This window comes from Notolabrus celidotus, chromosome 5, assembly GCF_009762535.1.
Source record: "Notolabrus celidotus isolate fNotCel1 chromosome 5, fNotCel1.pri, whole genome shotgun sequence".
Lineage (NCBI taxonomy): Eukaryota > Metazoa > Chordata > Actinopteri > Labriformes > Labridae > Notolabrus > Notolabrus celidotus.
Window position 1 is genome coordinate 13,942,567 of NC_048276.1, and position 20,455 is coordinate 13,963,021.

The 20,455-nt window shown below is 40.9% G+C and overlaps 1 protein-coding gene across 7 annotated transcripts in view; it reads right to left on the reverse strand.

Moving 5' to 3' along the window:
• Positions 1-20,455, reverse strand: part of LOC117812236 (connector enhancer of kinase suppressor of ras 2-like) — a 46,002-nt gene that overhangs the window by 2,421 nt on the left and 23,126 nt on the right. For 2 of the 7 annotated variants that reach the window (XM_034682884.1, XM_034682887.1), the window contains exons 9-20: positions 16,106-16,252; positions 14,452-14,585; positions 11,625-11,827; positions 11,362-11,451; positions 10,238-10,428; positions 10,066-10,114; positions 9,765-9,943; positions 9,606-9,679; positions 8,016-8,087; positions 7,693-7,760; positions 5,058-5,158; positions 4,491-4,971 (exon numbers count right to left, since the gene is read on the reverse strand). In XM_034682884.1, the coding sequence (XP_034538775.1) occupies positions 4,491-4,971; positions 5,058-5,158; positions 7,693-7,760; positions 8,016-8,087; positions 9,606-9,679; positions 9,765-9,943; positions 10,066-10,114; positions 10,238-10,428; positions 11,362-11,451; positions 11,625-11,827; positions 14,452-14,585; positions 16,106-16,252 (1,789 nt within the window). Of the gene's footprint in view, positions 1-4,490; positions 4,972-5,057; positions 5,159-7,692; positions 7,761-8,015; positions 8,088-9,605; positions 9,680-9,764; positions 9,944-10,065; positions 10,115-10,237; positions 10,432-11,361; positions 11,452-11,624; positions 11,828-14,451; positions 14,586-16,105; positions 16,253-20,455 lie in introns of all 7 variants that reach the window. The other 5 variants (XM_034682889.1, XM_034682886.1, XM_034682888.1 and 2 more) reach the window with 3 other exon arrangements.

Sequence of the window (20,455 nt, forward strand, 5' to 3'; positions counted from 1 at the left end):
AAGAAGATTAACGTCCTGGGGTGAATTGTTATAAGCGACAGAATTCATCTGAAGCCTAGATCAGTAGGTGAAGAAGATACAGAATCTGTGTCTGTCAGGAGTCTCTGATTACTTCTAAGAATAAAGCTAATTAAGGTTATTTCACTATTTTTCATATTTAAGTTTCTTATATTTGCTTAGTGTGATATATTTTTAATGCGCTTGATGTTATCAATGTTTTCTTTTAAATAAGCTCTGTAAAGCACTTTGTATTACTCTGTCTGAATGGTGCTTTATAAAAAAAATATGAGCATGTACTCCATGCTCCATTTTGAAGTGGTGGCACCAACATTGTGGAACGCTCTTCCTGTAAATATTCGTTCAGCTGTCTCTGTTGTCGCCTTTAAAAAACTTGTAAAGACACATTTATTTTCTGTTTAAGGTTCCTTGACAGTTGAAGTAGTGATTTTAAAAGCTTTTCCTTATATATTTTTGTATACACTTATATTTTTGCTTGTATATATGTGTATTTGTAGTAATGTTTTTCATTATTTGTTCATTGTTTGAGCTCAAAACACCAAGACAAATTCCTCGTTTATATAAACCTACTTGGCTATAAACCAATTCTCATTTTAATTCTTTTTCTGTGTTTTGTTGAAGCTCAATTATTGATCTTATTTCCCAATATTTCCCACTCCAATTTGTTTTCCTTGTAACCCTCATGTTTTCATATTACCATGGTGGTCTACGGCCCCTCCTTTTCACAGAGATGGTGAACATGCAGACTTAATTACAGCCTCACAGTATGCATGTTTATGTTCCTGTAAATACATAATTTACGTAGCTCTAATGGTACTTCACTTTATTATAGCAAAGACCTCAAGAAAAATTGTCCTCCAACATAAAACTCTTAGTGCGCAGCAGCTCATTTATCATTCTAATAAACTGTCAGGACTCCTCTTGTCTCCTGTTTAGTCACACTGCCCTCTATTGGTGTGAAACTAGAACTACAGCGGGTCTCTGACTCTGTTAGCCACCCTTTTATTTTGTGTTTTAGAAGTATGCTGGTTCATCTCGAAGCACTGGGACCAAGCTTTGAAACATATCATGCTTTATGTGCCGCCTGTTTTGTGCTCCTTTCTTGTCTTTACAGGCAGTGGTGGAGAGAGTGAACGGTGAAGCACTACATAAATGAGGACAAGAAGAAAGGACCCTTAGGCCTGTTTCTTTATCCTGTTCAGGATTCAACACTAACACGGGCTGAAAGGATTCCTCCTCGCTCCACCATTCAAACACTGCCGAGAGGCACAGTGACATCTCGATCGAGCAAGAGAGAGACAAGAAAGAAGAGAAGAAGAGAGAGAAGGAGTGAGCGTGAGTGTGTGAGAGAGAGTGGACTGCCAGCATAAATCACGATCAAATAAGACACTAAATTTCATCTCACTTAGACAACTGCCCCGGAGGTCTCGGAGGGGCTGGAAATGGGCTGGCTGCAAATCCAATCCAATATAGCAATAATAGCGGGTATTCAACCTCTGACATTTGTTGGCTCTGACTGCATGTTAGAAGCTTTAATGAAATAAGTGACGACAAATAGGCAATCCTGCTCAAGACTTTGCTGATAAAAAGAGAGATCTGCATGTAACAGTGACCAGGAGAGGGGTCCACATTTACAGAGAGGGTGATACATTTATTTAAATTAATGTTTTCTTACAGGGTCTCACGATCTTTATCCTCTCCCACGCTTTGATCAGAAAAGATCAAGTCATCTTTTTTATTGTATACAAGATTTTTTTTTGATGTTCTATAAATAATTTGCAAAGGGATCCTTGACTTCTCAATGTCTAGAAAAGCTGTGTGTTCCAATATCCATATTTCAATATAATGAAGCGTGCCAGGAAAAGATGCAGTATCCAAATAGCTGTGTCAAAAGTAGCATACCAGACTTATTTGGATGTCGTACTACATTTGGTCTCGTTCTGCAGTGTGCAAGTCAACATGCTTTTCTGGCCATTCTGACCCATAATCCTTTGCACAGTTGAATAGATGTCATATCGACTGAGCGGCACACAGAGCTCAGATTGATGGGCTACAGATTGTGACAGATGCATAGAAGATGATCAGAGTTCAAGACGCAATTTTTCTGATGAAGTAGAAATCGTACTACCCAGCAGTGTGTGAGCATTCAAAGTTCACACAATAAAAGAGCAGCTGAACAAAGTTTGGGATTGGGTTGCACTGTTGCTCTCTTTTTTCTTTGTGCTTCTAGTGAGTCAAATATATGTGGAGTTGAAGAAGCTGGAACTATGAACAGGTTATTCTTACTTTCAGTTATCGATTTTGGCCTCTGTTTTTATTTGTAAGTTAACCGAGAATTCCCTTTGCCATATTGTTTTCACAATGAAGGAGTGATTTTATAGTGTTAGTATTTTTTTTAATCATTATGTAATATATGCTTATAGGAAGTCCAAGCTACCGCACCTGCCTTCAATCTCCACCTCTCAGGGTATAGTAGCCTACATACATAATTGCTTATTCAGAGAAATGAAGGAACGAATTAATTCTTAAATTCATCTTTCAGGGGTCTACCAGTTACTTGTTTTTGGGTTTGTTTACACCAAGAAGATAAAGTAACTAAACTGCAAAATTAAAATTTTTAAATTGCTGTTGAGTCAGTTAGTTAGTTTGTCTTCCTTCGTTCGTTTGTTCGTACCCTTCGTTTTCCAGGAAAACTTCTCATGTTAGTTAGTTAGTTAGTTATTTAGTCAGTCAGTCAGTCAGTCAGTGAGTGAGTGAGTGAGTGAGTGAGGGAGTGAGGGAGGGAGTGAGTGAGTGAGTGAGTGAGTGAGTGAGTGAGTGAGTTAGTGAGTGAGTTAGTGAGTGAGTTAGTGAGTTAGTTAGTTAGTTAGTTAGTCAGTCAGTTAGTTTCTCTTCCTTCATTCGTTTGTTCGTACTTCATTTTCCAGGAAAACAAATCTCGTTTGTCAGTCAGTCAGTCAGTCAGTCAGTCAGTCAGTCAGTCAGTCAGTCAGTCAGTCTGTCAGTCTGTCTGTCCATCCATTAATTTGTTAATTCTTTCTTTTGCTCTTACGCAATCTTTATTTTCCAGGAAAGCGTGTTGACTTCAAAAATCTCTGCCTCTCAGGGCTAGCATTGATTTATCACTTTAGATGGCTTGGTATTCAATCCATGAATCTCTTTTACACCTCATATTTAGCAGCTGGTGAAAGAAGTAAACTGAAACTGTTTTTTAGAGTCATATCCTGCTTTTCTCTCAGTCCAAAAGGAGACTGGTTGCTGCTGCTGGTCTAGTGTGTCTCTTATATCCATGCCTCATCTTTGAACTTACACACTCTGTATGATTGAGCACTGAGGTTCATCACTCATTTCAAAGCCCTCACTCATCACTGTCTGCTTTACGGATTGTTAGATGGTCTTCCTTGTCTGCATGTTGACTAGAATAATGGCATATTCTTATTGTAAGTCTATTCTAGCTCTGCCTCCTTTGTATCTTCTATCCTTCCTCAGACAGAAGAGCACAGGTATTTATAATCTTTCCACCTAAAACCTTCTCTTACTCTGTTCTAAAGGTCAGAACTGGGGTAAAGGCATTTCAGTTTGCTGCTCCCTTTATTTGGAACAAATCACAAAAAGAAACTTGATGGCCTCATTGGATCTTTTAAGCACACCTGGCTGATCATGTTCTGCCTCATATATTTACAGCATGATTGTGGTAGTCTCTGACAATAAGCTTGCTGTTTTTACTTATTTTCTGTTACGTATTTATCGGTATGATGTAAATTATATCATCTTTGTATATGTGGCTGCTCATTGTTTGTCAGAAACATTATTAACTGAGTTGTCTTGGACACCCTTTGAAAAGAGATTTTTTTTTTAATGGTAATATATTTGGGCTTTTACACCTTTATTTAGAGAGAAGAGGACAGTGGATAGAGCAGGAAATCAGGAGAGAGAGAGGGTGAATGACATGCGGGGAAAAGGGCTACTGGCCAGAATCCAGCCTGGGATGCCCCCTATACCATTAGACCATGAGGTTAAATCCCCAGAGAAGAGGTTTTTAATATCAACAAATTTTCAATCCCATCAACTAACTCACTGTATTTTTTTTTGTTTGTTTGTTTGTTTAAAGTTATATTTTTGGCCTTTTTGCCTTTATTTTATAGGACAGCTGGAGAGAGACAGGAAATGGGGGGAGTAGAGAGCGGGGGAAGACATGCAGGAAATGGTCGACTGGCCAGGAATCGAACCGGGGACCCCTGCGATGAGGACTGTAGCCTCTGTATGTGGGGTGCTTAGACCGCTAGGCCACCAGCACCCCACTCACTGCAATTTGACAGGTGACCTGAATGATGACCTTACAGCTTATGGAAGTCGTTAATGTTTACAGATTGAATGATTTCTTTCTAATGTGCTGCATTATACAGTCAGTGCATTGTTTAAATGTCTGTGCTTGTTCTACATGTAAAGAAATATAGAGCTCAGATTCTGACCGGTGTCCCTGTGTCGCTCCAGTTGGTAGTGTTCAGGCTCCCTCTGATCAGACACCTGGGCAGTGGCGGCCAGGATGGCGTGGAGCCCACTGTCTCTTGGTAGCGTAAAGCTGCGGGGTTTCCCTCCAGCATCTGAGTCAATGCTGGCCCTGAGCGGCAGAGGTAGGGCTCTGTACTGCTCCTGCAGCAGGCTGCGCTGCGCCGGCAGGGTGGACTGTCTACGGTACTCCATCACAAGCTGGTCCCTGTCCTCAGAGAGCAGGCTGTCCTCTACAGGAAACGTCTGCAGGTAGTGCATCTGGGCGTTGCTCTCCATCTTGTCCTGCCAGGAGTTTCTGTGGTTGCTCGACTTCTGCCCGGGGGAGATGCCGTTGTTGCTGCCGTCCAGAGGCTCAGAGTGGAAGTCATCATAAGAGGAGCGGGACTGGAATGTGTCGGAGGAGGAGAGATGGCCACGCTTCGGTTCCAGGTAGGGACTCACCTACACACAGACAGATGGTTAGTTAGTACAAAGGAGAAGCTTGTCCCCTCAGGGTGATATCTCTCTTTTAAAACCGTCAGACTTACTGAGGATGCTCTTGGAAAGGTGTCATAAGGTGGTGGGGGACTGTCCTGTTTAGGCATCGAGGGCATCTCTATGTCTTCATGATCACTCTCACTCCAGTAATCTGTCATTAACAAACAGTGTCATGTTATAATTCATACAGCAGAATAAAAACCAAGCTGTTTAAAATGCAGCAGAAAAGAGAGCCATTATGTAACTGTGTGTAAAAAAAAAACAGTTACACTTTGCTTCACAACCTTTCCTTCCAGATTTAAATTAAATAAGAGCTGATAGAAGTCACATACATCTACATTGTATGACAGCTGTAGCTTTTTAAATGCTGCATCAGGTCATAAAGATCAGGTCTTCGCATGACTAAGTGTTCTGAAAGGTGTAGCTACAGCGTCGGTGTGGTGTAGGTGTGAAGTTTGGTCTGACTGCTGTTGAATCTGAGTGTGAAGAGGGAGGAATCTCAGAAGTGAGAGCTTCCTGTTAAGTCTTCTGGAGGTGTTAAGGATCCCATTTAGCAACTTGTCTGTGCAGCATGAAGCCCCCTCGTCATCAAACCAATGACAAAACCTTATCTCACCCAACGCCCACTTTTGCAGAGTTTCTACGCAGGATAGTTACATTACTTCCTGTTCATTTAAGGCTGCCAAAGAACACCAGAATATTGAAATAACAAGCACGCCTTCAGCCCTAAAAATAGCATTCATATTCAGCTCAAAGCAGAGATGCTTGAATCAGATGTGAAGTGCAGGTGAAACGGGAGAGAAATTTACTGAAGTCTTTCCTTTGGGACTTGATTTTTTTTTTGTGGCTTATTGCATCAAATCACACAATTCAATGTAATGTCATAGTTATGCATTTAAATCATGTATTTTTGCCTTTAAGTTCCTCTAACTTTTTCAGTCAACTTACAGAAAAGAATCCAGAAGTTTAAGAATAATAGAAAGAGTCACTGAGAAAAGTCAGCTAAACTAATGCTAATACTCATGCTAAAGGTCCACTCCAACTCTCACCTCTTTTAAATCAAAGATTAAGACTTTTTGATTTGCCACTGCCTTCCTATCTTAGCTTATTTTAACTTGTTTTAAATGCATATTTTAATTTATTTTTAATGTATTTCTAATTATCCTTTTCTTTTCTGTTTTATTATATTTGTCATTTTAATTGGGTTCTTTTATGCTTGTCTGAATGTTTCCAATGCTTTTAATGTTTTAATGTAAAGCACATTGAGTTGCCCTTGTGTATGAAATGCGCTATACAAATAAACTTGCCTTGCCTTGCATAAATAAAAAATCTGATCTGAAATCAAATCAACCTCATGTCAACAAGTCATTTTTTCTTGTGAATAAGAGATCTAACTTGATTTTAAAGCTCCTGTGAGGGACTTTAAGTTTGGCTTGACTTTGGCGCCCTCCTTTAACAAAGTAATACCTCGTCTCTATTTGCTAATTTTGTCCAGGACATGTGTCATTTGTGTTTAACAGTTAAGTGTATCACTTTTGTCTTTGTTATGGTAAATTACTAAAAGGGATGCTTCTGCACTTTATTACTTTGTCTGACACCTACCCTGCACCAGTGATTTCTGGCATAAAAAAAAACTACACATCAATGTTTAACCTTTATGATAACAGTCATGTTATGGCTCGTTTCCACCAAGCGGTCTGGTATGGATCAGTACAGTTTGGTAAGGGTCGGATCGGTAACGCATGAACCGTGCCCTACTTGGTGGGCGGCGTGTAAGCGGGATGCCGATAGCCCGGTCAGCTACGTAATAGCATGACGTCATGGCAACACGACACAGTGTACCGAAGAAACAACAAAGAAGAAAAACACAAGGAAAGTCTGCACCTCCACGATCGACCATGGAACGCTGTTTCTTGACGCCATTTTCCAAATAAAAAAAGTTGTCTTCCCGAATTCCACTGGAGATTTGAACATGGCGGGGTTAAGTGTTGTTCTTTATTACCGCTGTCGCACGGGGAAGTGACGATTCTTTCGACCAATCAACGGACTGCAGTGTTTCTAGCTCCACCTTCTGGGGTCGGATCGGTATGTCTGGCACCCCAACAGAAGGGTACCTAAAAGTGGGATGGTAGGGCTCGGTAATTTGGGGACCTGTCCCGGTTTTAGTCAATGGAAACGCCACAAAATGCGAGCCGTACCAAGACGAACCGAACTGAACCGCTTGGTGGAAACGGGGCTTTAGCTGTTGTAGCCAATAAAGAGGCATGCACATACATTTCAGTCTGTTTCATAACATGCAAAAAAACTCCTGACAGGAGCTTTAAGTATACACAGCTGTTTGGTCAAATAATAAATTCTTTAATTGACCATGTGCCAATCAGAATTCAGGGAACATTTTTCTTGAGGTATTTTAAACACAGAATTGATATGTTGATAAAATGTCCTCTACTGTTGTGTATTGAAGTCAGAGGGCAAGTGGTCTTCAGCTTCTTGTTTGCAGCAATTTTAAGATTGAGCTGAGGGAAATTGCTGCAAAACTGCAATAGCACACTAAAACCTTGCGAAATAAATGGTGATATAGCTATCAACGACTGTTCATTTGTGTAATGTCAACAGTTTCTCATAAGAAGATGAAGAATCTTTTGCAGGAACATGGACATGGACAGAGCCTGTGACTAATCTCACCTTGGTCGTGGCAAAATTTCTCCTGCTCCGAGTATCCTGCTACAGCCATACTGAGACGACTCAGCCACCTGTGGGAGAAAAACAAAGTCATGACGCACAGCAGTCTGACATCCATTACAACATTTTGTGCTTATATGTGTTTGTGTGCGTGGGAGGAGTTCTGTCAATCACTTCACAAAACTGATCTGTTTTAAGAAGAGAGGGCTGACTGGTTGGGCTGGATTAGGATGGAGAGGGGGGGCTCAATTTCCGGCTACTTTATGTGTCCACACATGTTGGTTTTGGGGGGAGTTTACAGCTTGACACAGACCTCGTTAACTCACCGGGACATGTCGTCTACATTTTCCGCGGCAAAGTAGAAGGTCTTTATCTTCGGATGGCAAGCCTTGAAAGCACTGAAAGGGAACCAAGGGTATATTTAATCATATGTAGGCACAGATGAGGGGCATATAGCTTACATTAACATATGAATATAGAGGGCTGCCATAATAACCTGGAACTAATCACACATACAGTAATGCGGACAAACACAAAAACAGCTAGACCTTGCTTTAAAAGATAAACTAATTTTGGGAGCAGTTTGAAAATCTGAGTCACTTTCTGCTGAGTGCTGTGTGTGCATGTAAACAACCCTCCACCTAGAAGATGAGTGGCAGAATTAAGATGGATGTATGAATATAAGCTGTAATTACAAAATATAAACCCCTCTAAGTAAGTTTTTAAACCTCTGTAAGTGCAGGCATTTAAGCCATTAGTGAACAACAGACCCATCATATGTTCTCACCGCTGTCTGGTTGGAAATATACTCTCTAAAGGAACACATTTTCTTAAGAACTTAAGAAATAAGTCTGCCAGAATGTTGTCTGGGCAGTACGAAGCCCCCATCTACATAAACCATTGACAATCCTGATCTCACCCACCACCCATCTTTGTGGGATTTCTACATGAGCTTCTCTAAATAACACAAAGGTTAGTTACATTACTTCCTGTCTATTTGTAGGGAGCCAAAGAATGCAAGAGAATGGAAATAACAAGAATGCCTACAGAGCCTAAAATTAGCATCTATATCCAGCTCAAAACAGAGGTACTAGAATGCAACATAAAGTGAAAGTCATTGTTTGGGTTCTTTAAGATTAGATCTTTAAAGTTTTGAGATAAGGCTTCATTTACCCAGATCCGAAACACATGTGAACTGCTGATGAACCAAAGATATAATAATTATGTTTGTACGTTCCCCCTCCTACTTACTTCACCGTTCAACTCCGGAGGATTTGTCCTCTAGTAGCTCTATTGAGCTGTTTCGCGAAGAGTGGGTCATCTTTTGTTTGCATTGTGCATGCATACAATGATGTTTTTAAGTGGTCTCATACTATTTAACCGACAGATGGTGGAGGTAACATGCCATGACACTGTATTTGCAGAAACATGCAGATAAAACCTGAAAAGCAAAGATTTAAACTACTGAAAGCTCTGGAGAGTAAATTTAAGGTTGCGTTCACTCTTGAGTTGAGTTCACTCTTTGATGATTTTGGCTTGTGCATGCATCAGTGATGGATTCTATTCATCATTTTTATTTCAAATGTCTAATTTGCATCTCTGGCTCAGACATGTTTTAAAAAGGCTTTTAATGCAGCGGGGTGTCAGTGACACCTACCTCTGGCAGAGGTTTTCAGCACTTTTAATTACTAGATTATAGAATACAGAATGAGTCAGTCGTCTTGTTTGCTTTTGTGGGTCATGTCGAGGCATTAATGATTATTTCAGACTGTATTGCCAGCTAAAAAATCCTCACAGGAGCTTCAAAAAAAATTTTAAAAAGAAGAAAATGCATTCACCATATATTGTTTCTACTCAAGATCCACACATTTGTTTTTTGTCTAGTATTTTGTATGCATGTGACAATCAGTACTCACTATTTCCTTCTGCATTCAGTGGCACGATCAATCTTAAATTCTGGGAGGCTGACAAAACCCTCTGCCTTCTCATCCTGTGGAGAAAAAAACTGAGTTAAATCCAAGTTTTACATCATGAATAAAAGCTTAATGATGTCGGTTTCGAAATTCTATATTCACCTCCTCATTCATGTACCAATACAGGCACGTGTCTTTCAGAATGAACCAGTACTTCTTCCACTTCTGTGAGAAATAAGTTTTAGCATCTTTTTTCTTCCACAGCCAGCCCTCACAGTCACCCTGGCCCAGGTCCCTGCAGGAAATCCTCCTCTTGCTGATTGACGACAGGGGACTGCCAGCTGCAGGCGCCAGCAGGGGAGCAGAGCCATAAATGATAGATAGAAAGAAAAAACTCTTATTGTAACACCTGTTCATGTTAGGGGTAGCATGAATGATCACACTTCTAAACAGATGCTCTAACCTTTACTCTTCTTCTTTGACCGGGACAGCAGGGAGGATCTTTCAAACACCTGCAATGTAAAATAAAAAAAAGAATACACATACGCTGAGGATTCTACATCAGGTAAAAAGCTGGTGCTATTTTGCTGTCTTACTATTGAAAAATTTGAATTTAGACATATAAAAGGACTGACGTGGTAGAGGGAGGCTGAGTCCGAGCTGGACGTGGACAGAGGGACTTCCATCTGCAGAGCAGGGACCAGTGTGTAGTGGGTGGGGCTGGCTCCTCTCTCAGGCTTCCTCCTGTTCTGACTCAGACTGCGTCCCAGCAGGAAGTCCTCCCCCGGGGCTTTATCTTCACTGGCGAAACGGAGCAGGGAATTCTCTGCTGGGACACAACAGAGGAAAACTTCAGTGCAGCACACAATTTTTTAATTAAAACACCATCATTTAAAACCTTAATCAACAACTAAATGCTCTATTAAGGTGCCAAAATGCATCTGAATAATCCCACTGTAGCATTTTTTGTACGAGCACAGCTTGATCAGTGCAGCAAGTAATTTTCCAGCCATCCTAGGACTTTTAATCACACATTAGCAGCTGCAATAGCTCATGATCAAACTTTGTGTGATCTACTGTAAGACCAATGAGCTGTCGAGGACTCTGTCTGAGATCAGTGAATGCTGATGTTTCCAAAGACTTCCTGTTTGAAAGGCATTAAGAATCGTCAGCAGAAGACTGTTGTCAGGCAGGAGGACCTCAACTTCCAAATATTGCCTCTTGTAGATAAATATAGCACTATCACTTTTTCTGAAAAAGAAAAAAAAGGCCCAAAGGAGCAACATATCACCATTGTTCCCAGAGGTAACAAACACATCACTCAAGTCTTTCTTTGAGGCTGAAATAAAGCAAATAATTTCCCTCCTACTCCATTTGCCACCTTTCTCGACAGTCCCCAACAAAATGTGAAAATCTCTGGATGCATTTCCACAGTTGCCAGAGCAACAGTGTACTTTTTATATCCAAACAGAGAGAAACAGCACAGCTGAGAGCGAGGAGAAAGGGATGAAGTGAAAATAGGAGCAGCGATAGATTATGAACATACGGAGGAGATAGAGGTAGGAACTGATATCCAGCATGTTATCAGTTTTGACAGGCCAGCTCATCCTTCTATTTCCTGGCCCAGAGATCTGAAAGGGTGAGGATATTATGAGATATCAGCCCACTCACCTCAGATTGCTCTCTGTCCCTCTCTGTCTCCCTCCTTTCTCTGCCTCCCTTTCCTTTTTTTTTCTCCCTCCCACGGCCTCCCACTCACCTCTCCTGCTCTCTCTCTTCAGCTTGGCCAGGTCTTCATTGTCTCCCACCCAATTGTATTCCACCGGCATTGAGATGGGCCTGAGCCTGCCTTGAGGAAGGAGGAACAGTAAATGTCAATATAACACAGCCACACCCCCATACACACTCACAAGCATCGTAGAGATGCAGACGTCTTGAAAAATCTCCAGAGCATACACACCACACCGACTCGTGACTCTCGTAATCACAGCAGGGAGTCTTCAGACAAGGTGGAGGTCTTACCATAGGTGGGGGTGCTCCCTCTGCGGACTGATGACACCTCCTGGTTCTGGTCATACTCGTAGCAGTAAAGTATGGTGTCTTCCTCCACCAGAGGGAAACTCCCCCGACATTCCTGATCCAGGTAGGAGTTTGGTGACTCAGATCCCTCAGCCACATGGACATCCGATTGAGTATCATCACCTGGCAGGCTTCCCTTGTCATCTCTATGGTAGCAGAAAGGAAATGTCAATACAGATTCTAATATGAGAGAAATCATATTTTTAAGAATACTGTGAGTCAGCTTCAGCTCTGCAATATTACTTTACATCAATGATTGATCTGTAAATAACCAAATGATAAATCTGCTTTCATTAAATATTTCCCTCATACCAAGTTTAGACTGAAATCAGAAATGGATATCAGCTATTTTGAGTTTTTAAAAAAAACGTCTTTTCTCATGTACATGTCATTTTCTACCTTAATAAAAACAGAAGCGGTATTGACTCTTCTGCTAGTCCTGAAATGTTGTCAGTATTACTATCCACGGATCATTTTCAAGGTCTATTTTTGCCATGAACTGCAGCCAGCTCATGGTAGAAATCGGTCAGCCTCCTATCCTCCTTTTCTATTTCCAGTGATCACGACACCAATCCCCTGTAGATTACTTAAAAATAATACATGTGTTCATAAAGTCAGCTAATATTGCTTTGACATTGCTATAATTGTAATAAACTGGAGTTAAACCAGTCATGCAGTGGGGTGCCAGTTTGGCTCAGTTGGTGAAGCGGGCACCCTGTATGCAAGGGCTGCAGGCCTTGTCGCTTTGATCGTGCAATCGATTCCTGGTCCCAGCATGGTTCGGTGTATGTTGTTCCCCGTCTCCCTCCTCATGTTTCCTGTGTGAGACTCAGCCCCATACAGGTACAAGTGCCCTTTTCAAAAAGTATGGAAAAGTGGAGCTGTTTCACACACTTTATTTGAAAGAGTTGCTCTTACTGACTCGATCCAGGGAGGAAGTGAAATTTGTATATCTGTCACAAACCGACTTCATAATACACTGGTAAGAAAAGCCACGTCCCCATTTAGCTCATAGTCTGATGTGGAAGGATTCAGCTCTGTCACCATGGGAGCGCACAGCAGAGATTGAAGATGCTGACAGCTCATCCAACGCAAAACAAGAGTACAGTGCACAATAATGCACAACTTTAAGGGCATGTTGTGCATAAATATTATAAGACTTAACTGGTTTGTAAATTGAACCCTGAGACAGAGCAGATAGCTGGAGCACATGATGCACAATTCTTGGTGTTAAGGGTAACGCTAATCCATTCATAATGAAGTCCCCCCCTCAGTGTTCGCTTTGGGAAAGTTGTTAGAGTATTTTTATTGTGGTTATCAATTATCATTGAATTTTGTCTTCAAATGGAATTGTTTAGAGAAAAGTATAAAAAAAAGAATCATACTAATCTTAAAGCTACAGTGTGCAGAAATGGGAATATTTAGCGACATCTGGCGGTCAGACGCTAGATTGAAACGTACGCTTGTTCACCCCTATCTCCATTGGTGAAGCTCCACAAGCGATGGTGGCCTTCCAGAACAAGAAGCTCCTTTGATGCATAAGTATGATCCTTCCTTTATCTGTTAAGTTTTTACTATCAGATACACATATCAATACAACCACTCTATTCTTCCTCTTCTTCTTCAATCCATTGCATTTCGGCAGGGGAAATGTCCAGAACTTTTTGACCAGGGTGGCCAAACTGAGGCTCTCACATAGGCAGGGGTGGCCAGTGCATTTACAAATAAATAACATTTGCCCTTTCTGTCTTCACAACATACTTTCATTAAAGTATTAAACAGTTGTTATATTCCTTTTGACTTAAAAAAAAAACATGACAAAGTGGCATAATTCTTCTAAGCTTAATTCTTTAAGGACTTACAAAAGATGTTTTTTCAAAGTCACATTTGAGGGCACTAATAAAGAAATCTACTGTCAGCCTTTTAACTCATCCCAAATTATAGATTATAACAGAAACCCCACCTCTGACAAGGCAAACAGCCAATCATAGTTTTTGGTGTGGCCCCTGGGGTGGCCAATTGGATTTCAAGGGGTGCCAGTGCCACCCTTGGCCACCCCTCTGGACACGTCACTGCATTTCGGACGGCCACACACTAAATACAGAAACACCTACAGACGACACTAGTGTCTAGATGGTGGTGGCTAATTTAAATATACTTAAAAAGATTATATTTCATTTATACTAGGTCTGTTTTGCTAGTTTTAGATTAATTGTGACCTAATGATTTCAGGGGGTTAACCAAAATAAAGAGGATTCATCATCATGTATGTTTAGACAAAGTTCCATGTCAATCCATTCTATGGTTGATGAGACGTTTTGTTCGGCTGAAAAGGGGGTGACACAAAATATAAAAGGTGTTGCTTTACAACTATCTTTAGTCAGATTCACACTGAGTCTTATCCAACCCCAATGCACTGTGCACATCACTCATGACAAACTTGTGAAGTCTTTTAAATATTTTAATATTCTGAATCTTTGCATCAATGTTTGCTGGCTTGCTATGTTTGTCTTTTTCTCCTTTGTCTTTGAGGCTGCATTGCGACACTTCTTTGTGTCACCATCACGAAAGGTCATTTAGAGCAGTAACATCAAGCCTTTGGCAGGAACGTGTACCAAGCTGGTTGTGTGTATGCTTGTCCGTTTGCATGTTCACTTGTAAAAACACAGTTTTTGAGTGTGAGAAATGGTCAAAACTCCATAGGGTACCTTTGATATTTGGCAAAGTGGATGTGACGTTGCCTTTGTTGTATGTGTAGCTGTGTGTTCACCTGGGGGTGTAGGGTTCTGCAGGAGGAGGGGGGATGTAGAGGTCCTGCAGGGCACAGCTACTCCTCCTGGATGGAGTGCTTAACGTACTGGTGGGCGTGGCCACACTGCTGCTGGGGCTCTGAGGGAAGATTGGCTGTGTGTGAGTGAATGTGTGTGTGTGAGTGTGTGTAAATGTGTCAGCATTTGCAAAAAAAAGAGAGAGAGAGAGAGAGAGAGAGAGAGAGAGAGAGACAGGTGGACAGGGAGAAAGAGAGAGATAGGGGGGAACAGTTACAGGAATGGAAACGATGAAAATTTGAAGTTTAGCAGCAGTTCAGTTAGTCAGTCAGGGAGCATTTGTTCGTCTTAGACCGCGTTGTGGAGCAGCTCGAGCGTGAAATGAGCCGCGTGCTGCATGTTTCGGATGCTCCACTTCTAACTCATGTGCACAGGTTGGCACGTAGTCAGGTCATCCCTCTCATTCAGGTCGAGGAAAACTTGTCCAGATAGATTGCTCCTTCATTTTTACAACGCCTTACCAAAAATCTGTACAAAATATGTTTTTAATTACCATCCTGATGCAAATTTATGATCAAAAGATGAGTTTAAAAAACCATTAACTTAATTTAAAGTGACAGAAATGTGTAATCCAATCACAAGATGCCTGTTTAGAGGAGATAAAACATGTACTTCAAAAATGCTTGAGAGCTTGTTGAATGAGTGAGAAAATCTTTCATCAACGGAATACTAATTTGTCACTGCTTAAACTATGCAAATATGTTGCATAACTCACAGCTGACTAATATCTGAGATTTATTATCAAGAGATGTGCTCCATCATAACACCATTAAGCGTGTCAGAGTTACTGCAGGGCCTCCACAGCACGACATCCTTTAAGTTAACAGAAAAATTTAAGTCACATCTCAGAACAAGAAAAATTAAAGCTTTAGGTCCTTTTCTCCCTCTCTGCCTTAAAAAATGCCACTGGGAGAAAGAATTCGATTTAGGTGAAAGAGAAAAAGTAAAAGGATGTGATGTGAAGTGTAGGGGGTGGGGGGCTGAGCAGGACTGTGGTTCATGGCCTCAGGGGGGAGAAAACATTTTCTCTGGCTGAGCACTCAAAGAATGGCTGGGCTACATTAATACTCATCCCTCTTATTTCCACCCATTCTGGCTCAGGCACACGATCCTAATATTGTTATTGGCTTGGCTGAAGTAGGACAACAGATGCCACTGAGGGCTGAAGTGTCAGCGTGTGAATGAATAATACTGAAACCTTCAAACAATTAGGAGAGAATCCTGGTACAAAAAGTAGGTGGACACTAAAACATTAACTGCAAAATATAGGTCAAACACGGGAACTAGAGCTCAGAAAGAGCTGTAGAAAGTGAGCGTTTAAAGTTGAACACAGCAAGTGTTTGGCTCAGGGTTCTTATACGAGATTGCATCCTAACTCCATCCTACACATTGCATATTTTGGGTTATTTATAGTCTGATTTGGGAATTTAGCTTCTAGTGTCCAGAGTCTTATTTGCAGTCCTATTTTTAGCACAAGCAAGGACAGAGGCACAGAGATACCCACATTACAGTACAATTGCATTACAACACAAATACATGAAGACAAACACAGACATGCATAAACGTGTCTGTGGATGATAAAAATAGCCTTCATACTTGCAGAGCCAGTGGTTTCCATCTCATGTTCTTGAGCAGAGCAGGAGTGGAGGTGAGCGTGCTCTGAGGGCGTTTCTTCAGCGTCAGGGTGACACCTGCAGGGTCGCCACGCAATAAGTTCACCAAGTTCTTCAGCTGCCAGCCCACCTGGTCAACAAACAACAGCTTGATGAGGGTTTCCTCAACACACAGGCTTCCTCGTGACTCATAATACAGGATTCAATAGTTGGCATTTTGATGGTGACATCAAGCTGGAGGTTGGTACAGGGATTGAACGTGCATCCAGTTAATGAGCATTGTTAACAGACTGTAAACAAGAAGATGACATAGCCTCTGATTTGAAAAGCAAAGCCACAGTGACAGTGCATTTGAGTTGCATTCTTTTTGAGGTCTAGTAAGGGGGGACACCACTGGTTGCACAGAAGATTGTATGGAGCCTAATTATAAAAATAACCACATCTTAACTTAATTTTAGGGATGCTCGATATTGGCTTTTCTGCCGATATCTGATACTCCAATATTGTCCAACTCTTAATTTCTGATAGCGATATCACCCGATACCGATATATTCAGGCTTTTTACACCAAAACTGTTTGGTAACAACATAACATATCTCCTATTGCGGAATTAACACATTATGCCTAATTGCATTGTTGTGCCCCACTGGATGCATATATAAATGCAACATGGCTTTCCAAATGTACACACTGTTTGTGCAAAATAAGAGAACAACTTAAACTTAAGTTATGGAAAAAGTGCCAATATGGCACTGCCGTATTTATTATTTTTTAGAGATTTTAGAGAGAAACATTTTTCCTCAAACAACACTACAGCCAATCTCAAAACAAGGAAGATGCATATTTTCAGTCCAGAGTAGTGAACAAACATAGTCCTTTTTTATTCCAAGTTCAATGAATGAGGAAATGGCCATAACTTGGCAAATAATACAATCATTGAATTATAAACTGGGCTCCATCGCCCTGCTCTCTCAAAATAGTGCAAATAAAAACAAGAAAGATTCTTCTTGAGATGGGAGATCAAATTTGATTTATTAAAGGAAGACGCCTTGTTTCCTCCTTGCATAACCAACGCTTTGCTGTCATTGCAAATTGTAAATTGACAATTCGTAGGTGACACTTGGAAATAGTTCCAAACAACAGACGTCTCATGCACCGGGCGGGCAAGCTAATTAGCCACGGTTAGCAACCCACTAGTCTAGCGTGTTGTTGTTATACGTCATCAAGCGCACGCCTGCGTTCATGCAGGCTCAGAATTGCTAAAGCCTGCTGAACAAACATTGGTTATAAAAACCCGATACAATAATTCCCGATATTACATTTTTAAGTCAATACTGGACGATAATATCTGAGGGCTGATAACATCGCCCATCCCTACTTAATTTAATATCTCAATAAACATTTTCCCAGTAAGCTAAAAGTCTTTGTGGCTACTTTCAAGTCTTCTTTAATACGGCATGATATTTATCTCATTAATTATGCTGCAATTTAGAGTTAAATAGACGATAAGGCAGGATATGCTCAAGGGCCTGATTGAAAATGTGCTACCATGTCAACTAGGATGGAGCACTGGCTCGTTGGGATAGATGTAGAGAGGTATTTCCACCCTGTTACCAAAATGTAGTCACTTCTGTGTTAAAAAAATTAAAATGTGCAGATTTCAAACTGGCGAATCAAAAGGCGGTGGTTGATGTCACAGTGGCTACATCCATGTTGTAAAACAGTTTACCTCATTACATTGATGAATTTTCTTTATGCCTAAGCAAGGTTATGCTGAAGCTCAGCTTGTCACACATTATTTTGATAACACATGGATCTTGATGCCTGGAAGCTGCAGAGCCGCCTGCAGCTTCCAGCCTGAACCGGGGATGCTGAGTGCAAATCAGATGCCAAAGGGCTTCTTGTACACCTCCCGTGATGTCAATCTGCAGGCGCTGTCATGATGTGCTAAGCCCTGATGTTGTACTTTGTGAACAGCTGCTTGCCTTGTAAATAGTATTTAACCCAGTTTTAATGACATTTGGCCCAGCCCGCCCAGAGAAACACAGACTGCAGCTGAACCAAATATGCCAGGTCCAGTTTGGAGAGGAAATATCCTCTCCTGTTTGGAAGGCCGCACTGACTTTCAGTAAAGCTTGCATATTCCATGCAGCCTGGGAAAGCAGGCTTTTCTCAGGCACTGACCTAGCAATCACTTTCCAAGTAATTTTTCACCTTGACAGCCGTTACACAGCATTTTTTCACACAGAAAGTGCATTAAAGAGACAGACAGGCAGTAACAGATACGGTTACAATCCAAAGCCTGCTTTGTTCTGTGATGAAAAGATTGTTTGGCTGTGTCTGGCTCCAAAATATGTGATTATTTAAAGCAGTGAAACCCCAGTTTAGAATCTTTTTTTACCTATCTGCTGCTCTGTAAAAAAAGGTTTTGCTTTCAGCTGTTTCTAATAAAATATTAAGCCTCTGATTTCTTCTATTTGTCCCTCTCTCCTTCAAGAGATGCTACCCACACTCCTCAGCGTTAAATTTACTGCCCTGCATGGATCTGTTTTATGGGTATGAAGCCTTCCCTGTTATTGACCTGCACCAGGAATTCAATTTGTCATTGCAGCCTGCAGTTATTTATTTCAGACATACCATCGTTAATTTTTTACAACCTTTCGATCTTGTGCTCATACACGCTGGATAATTTGCCTTTTTTTTCTTCTCTGTGGGCTTCTCTTAGACTATGCTGTGTGTTACAACTTTAAAAAGTTAATCACAAGGCAGTTTTTGCCTCTGAGGATTTTTCCTTCATTCATGTTATCTGGCTGATGTAATCCCCTGCCCTAGCAGCCATTCTCACATCTGCTTTTCAGAAAAAGGGATACTCAAACCCTGTGAACTTTGGTGCTTGGCTTTTCCCAGTGGCCTTAATTATGGATCCCTGAACTGTTTCAAGCATTTTTCTTGCCTCAAAGGGATAGTTTTTTTTTTTTTGAAGGTGTGGCTGTATGGGGTACTTGTCAGTAAAGTGTATTAACCACAGGGGATCTCATTCAGCTTGGCCCCTTTGTGTAGACACCAGCCGGCGTAGCTACAGACAGGGACACCTCTACCACGTCATTTAGCAAATTTTAACAAACTATTCACAGTGTAAGTGGCTGCTCTTTTTGGAAATTTTCCAGGGCTATTCTTTGCGGTCAGAAAGCCCATTTGTTTTAGCACCAATCAGTTAATCAGGTCTATAATGTGCAAGTTGCTGCTATGTTGTGAAAATGTTTATTTTTGTACCTAAATTTTGCTCATAGATTATAGTTTTGCTCCGTCGTGTTGTTGTTCTGTCCGTATCACTCTGCAATACTCTACCCAAACACTTGCTGGCAGTGTGATTTCTGTGCTAATCATATTAACAGTTTCTAAATCTTGTTAAGCTCTCTTCCTGTAGGTGCACAGGAAACCATGGTGACTAATTCCAATTATATTATGTATGAGTTGGAGCTGATGACTGTTGAGCAGAAGTTGATCATACCCAAAATAGTTGCAATGAAGAAAAGAAAGGATATGTTGGAGGAGATGTTATCCACGACCACTGAATCAGTGTGGATAGCAGAGACTAGAATGATGCAGGAAATTAAAAGGCTACCCAGTGGACGAATCACACGGCTTGCATCCTATGCTGTCTCAATGCAAAGTTAAGCCTGGTTTATGATTCTGTGTGGAATCCAATTGTAGTTTAAACCAGGGGTTCCCAAACTTTTCAACCCGCGACCCCTGGTATAAAGGTGCCAAAGGCTTGTGACTCCCACTGTCCCTTGAAGTGGTTAAATGTTATTTCATACTTCCAAATTAGTTTACCTACATGCACATGTGGCTGTGTTTCCTGTGCTGCTGTGAATTAACCTGCTGCTACTGATGCTTTTGTTAATTCACTGTTAGCTAACCCTAACTCTAACTTTAGGAGTCATCTAGCAACATAGAAAGGCAGAAAACTAATGAAATGTACTTATTTGCAGGGTTTTATTTCAAATGTAACCACTATTTTTGTCTATATTTTAGAATAAAGGGTAAAATAAGGAAATTTAGGTTATTTAAAAAAATTAGTAAATTCTGGAAGACATCTCGCAACATCATCTTACATCTCTCCAGGTTCTATCCCGCTAATGATCCATTTCATTAAGAATCAGCCATCATGAAATTGCACATTATTACAGCCACTTCAATCTAAACATATTTCTGGCATGTAATCTCGTTATGGCAGTCATTATGAGTGACAGTTCAGTTTGACATCAGCAGACACAGAGTTCACATAATGCTATCACTTAAGCTGTCAATCTCACTCAGCTGCTGCTGC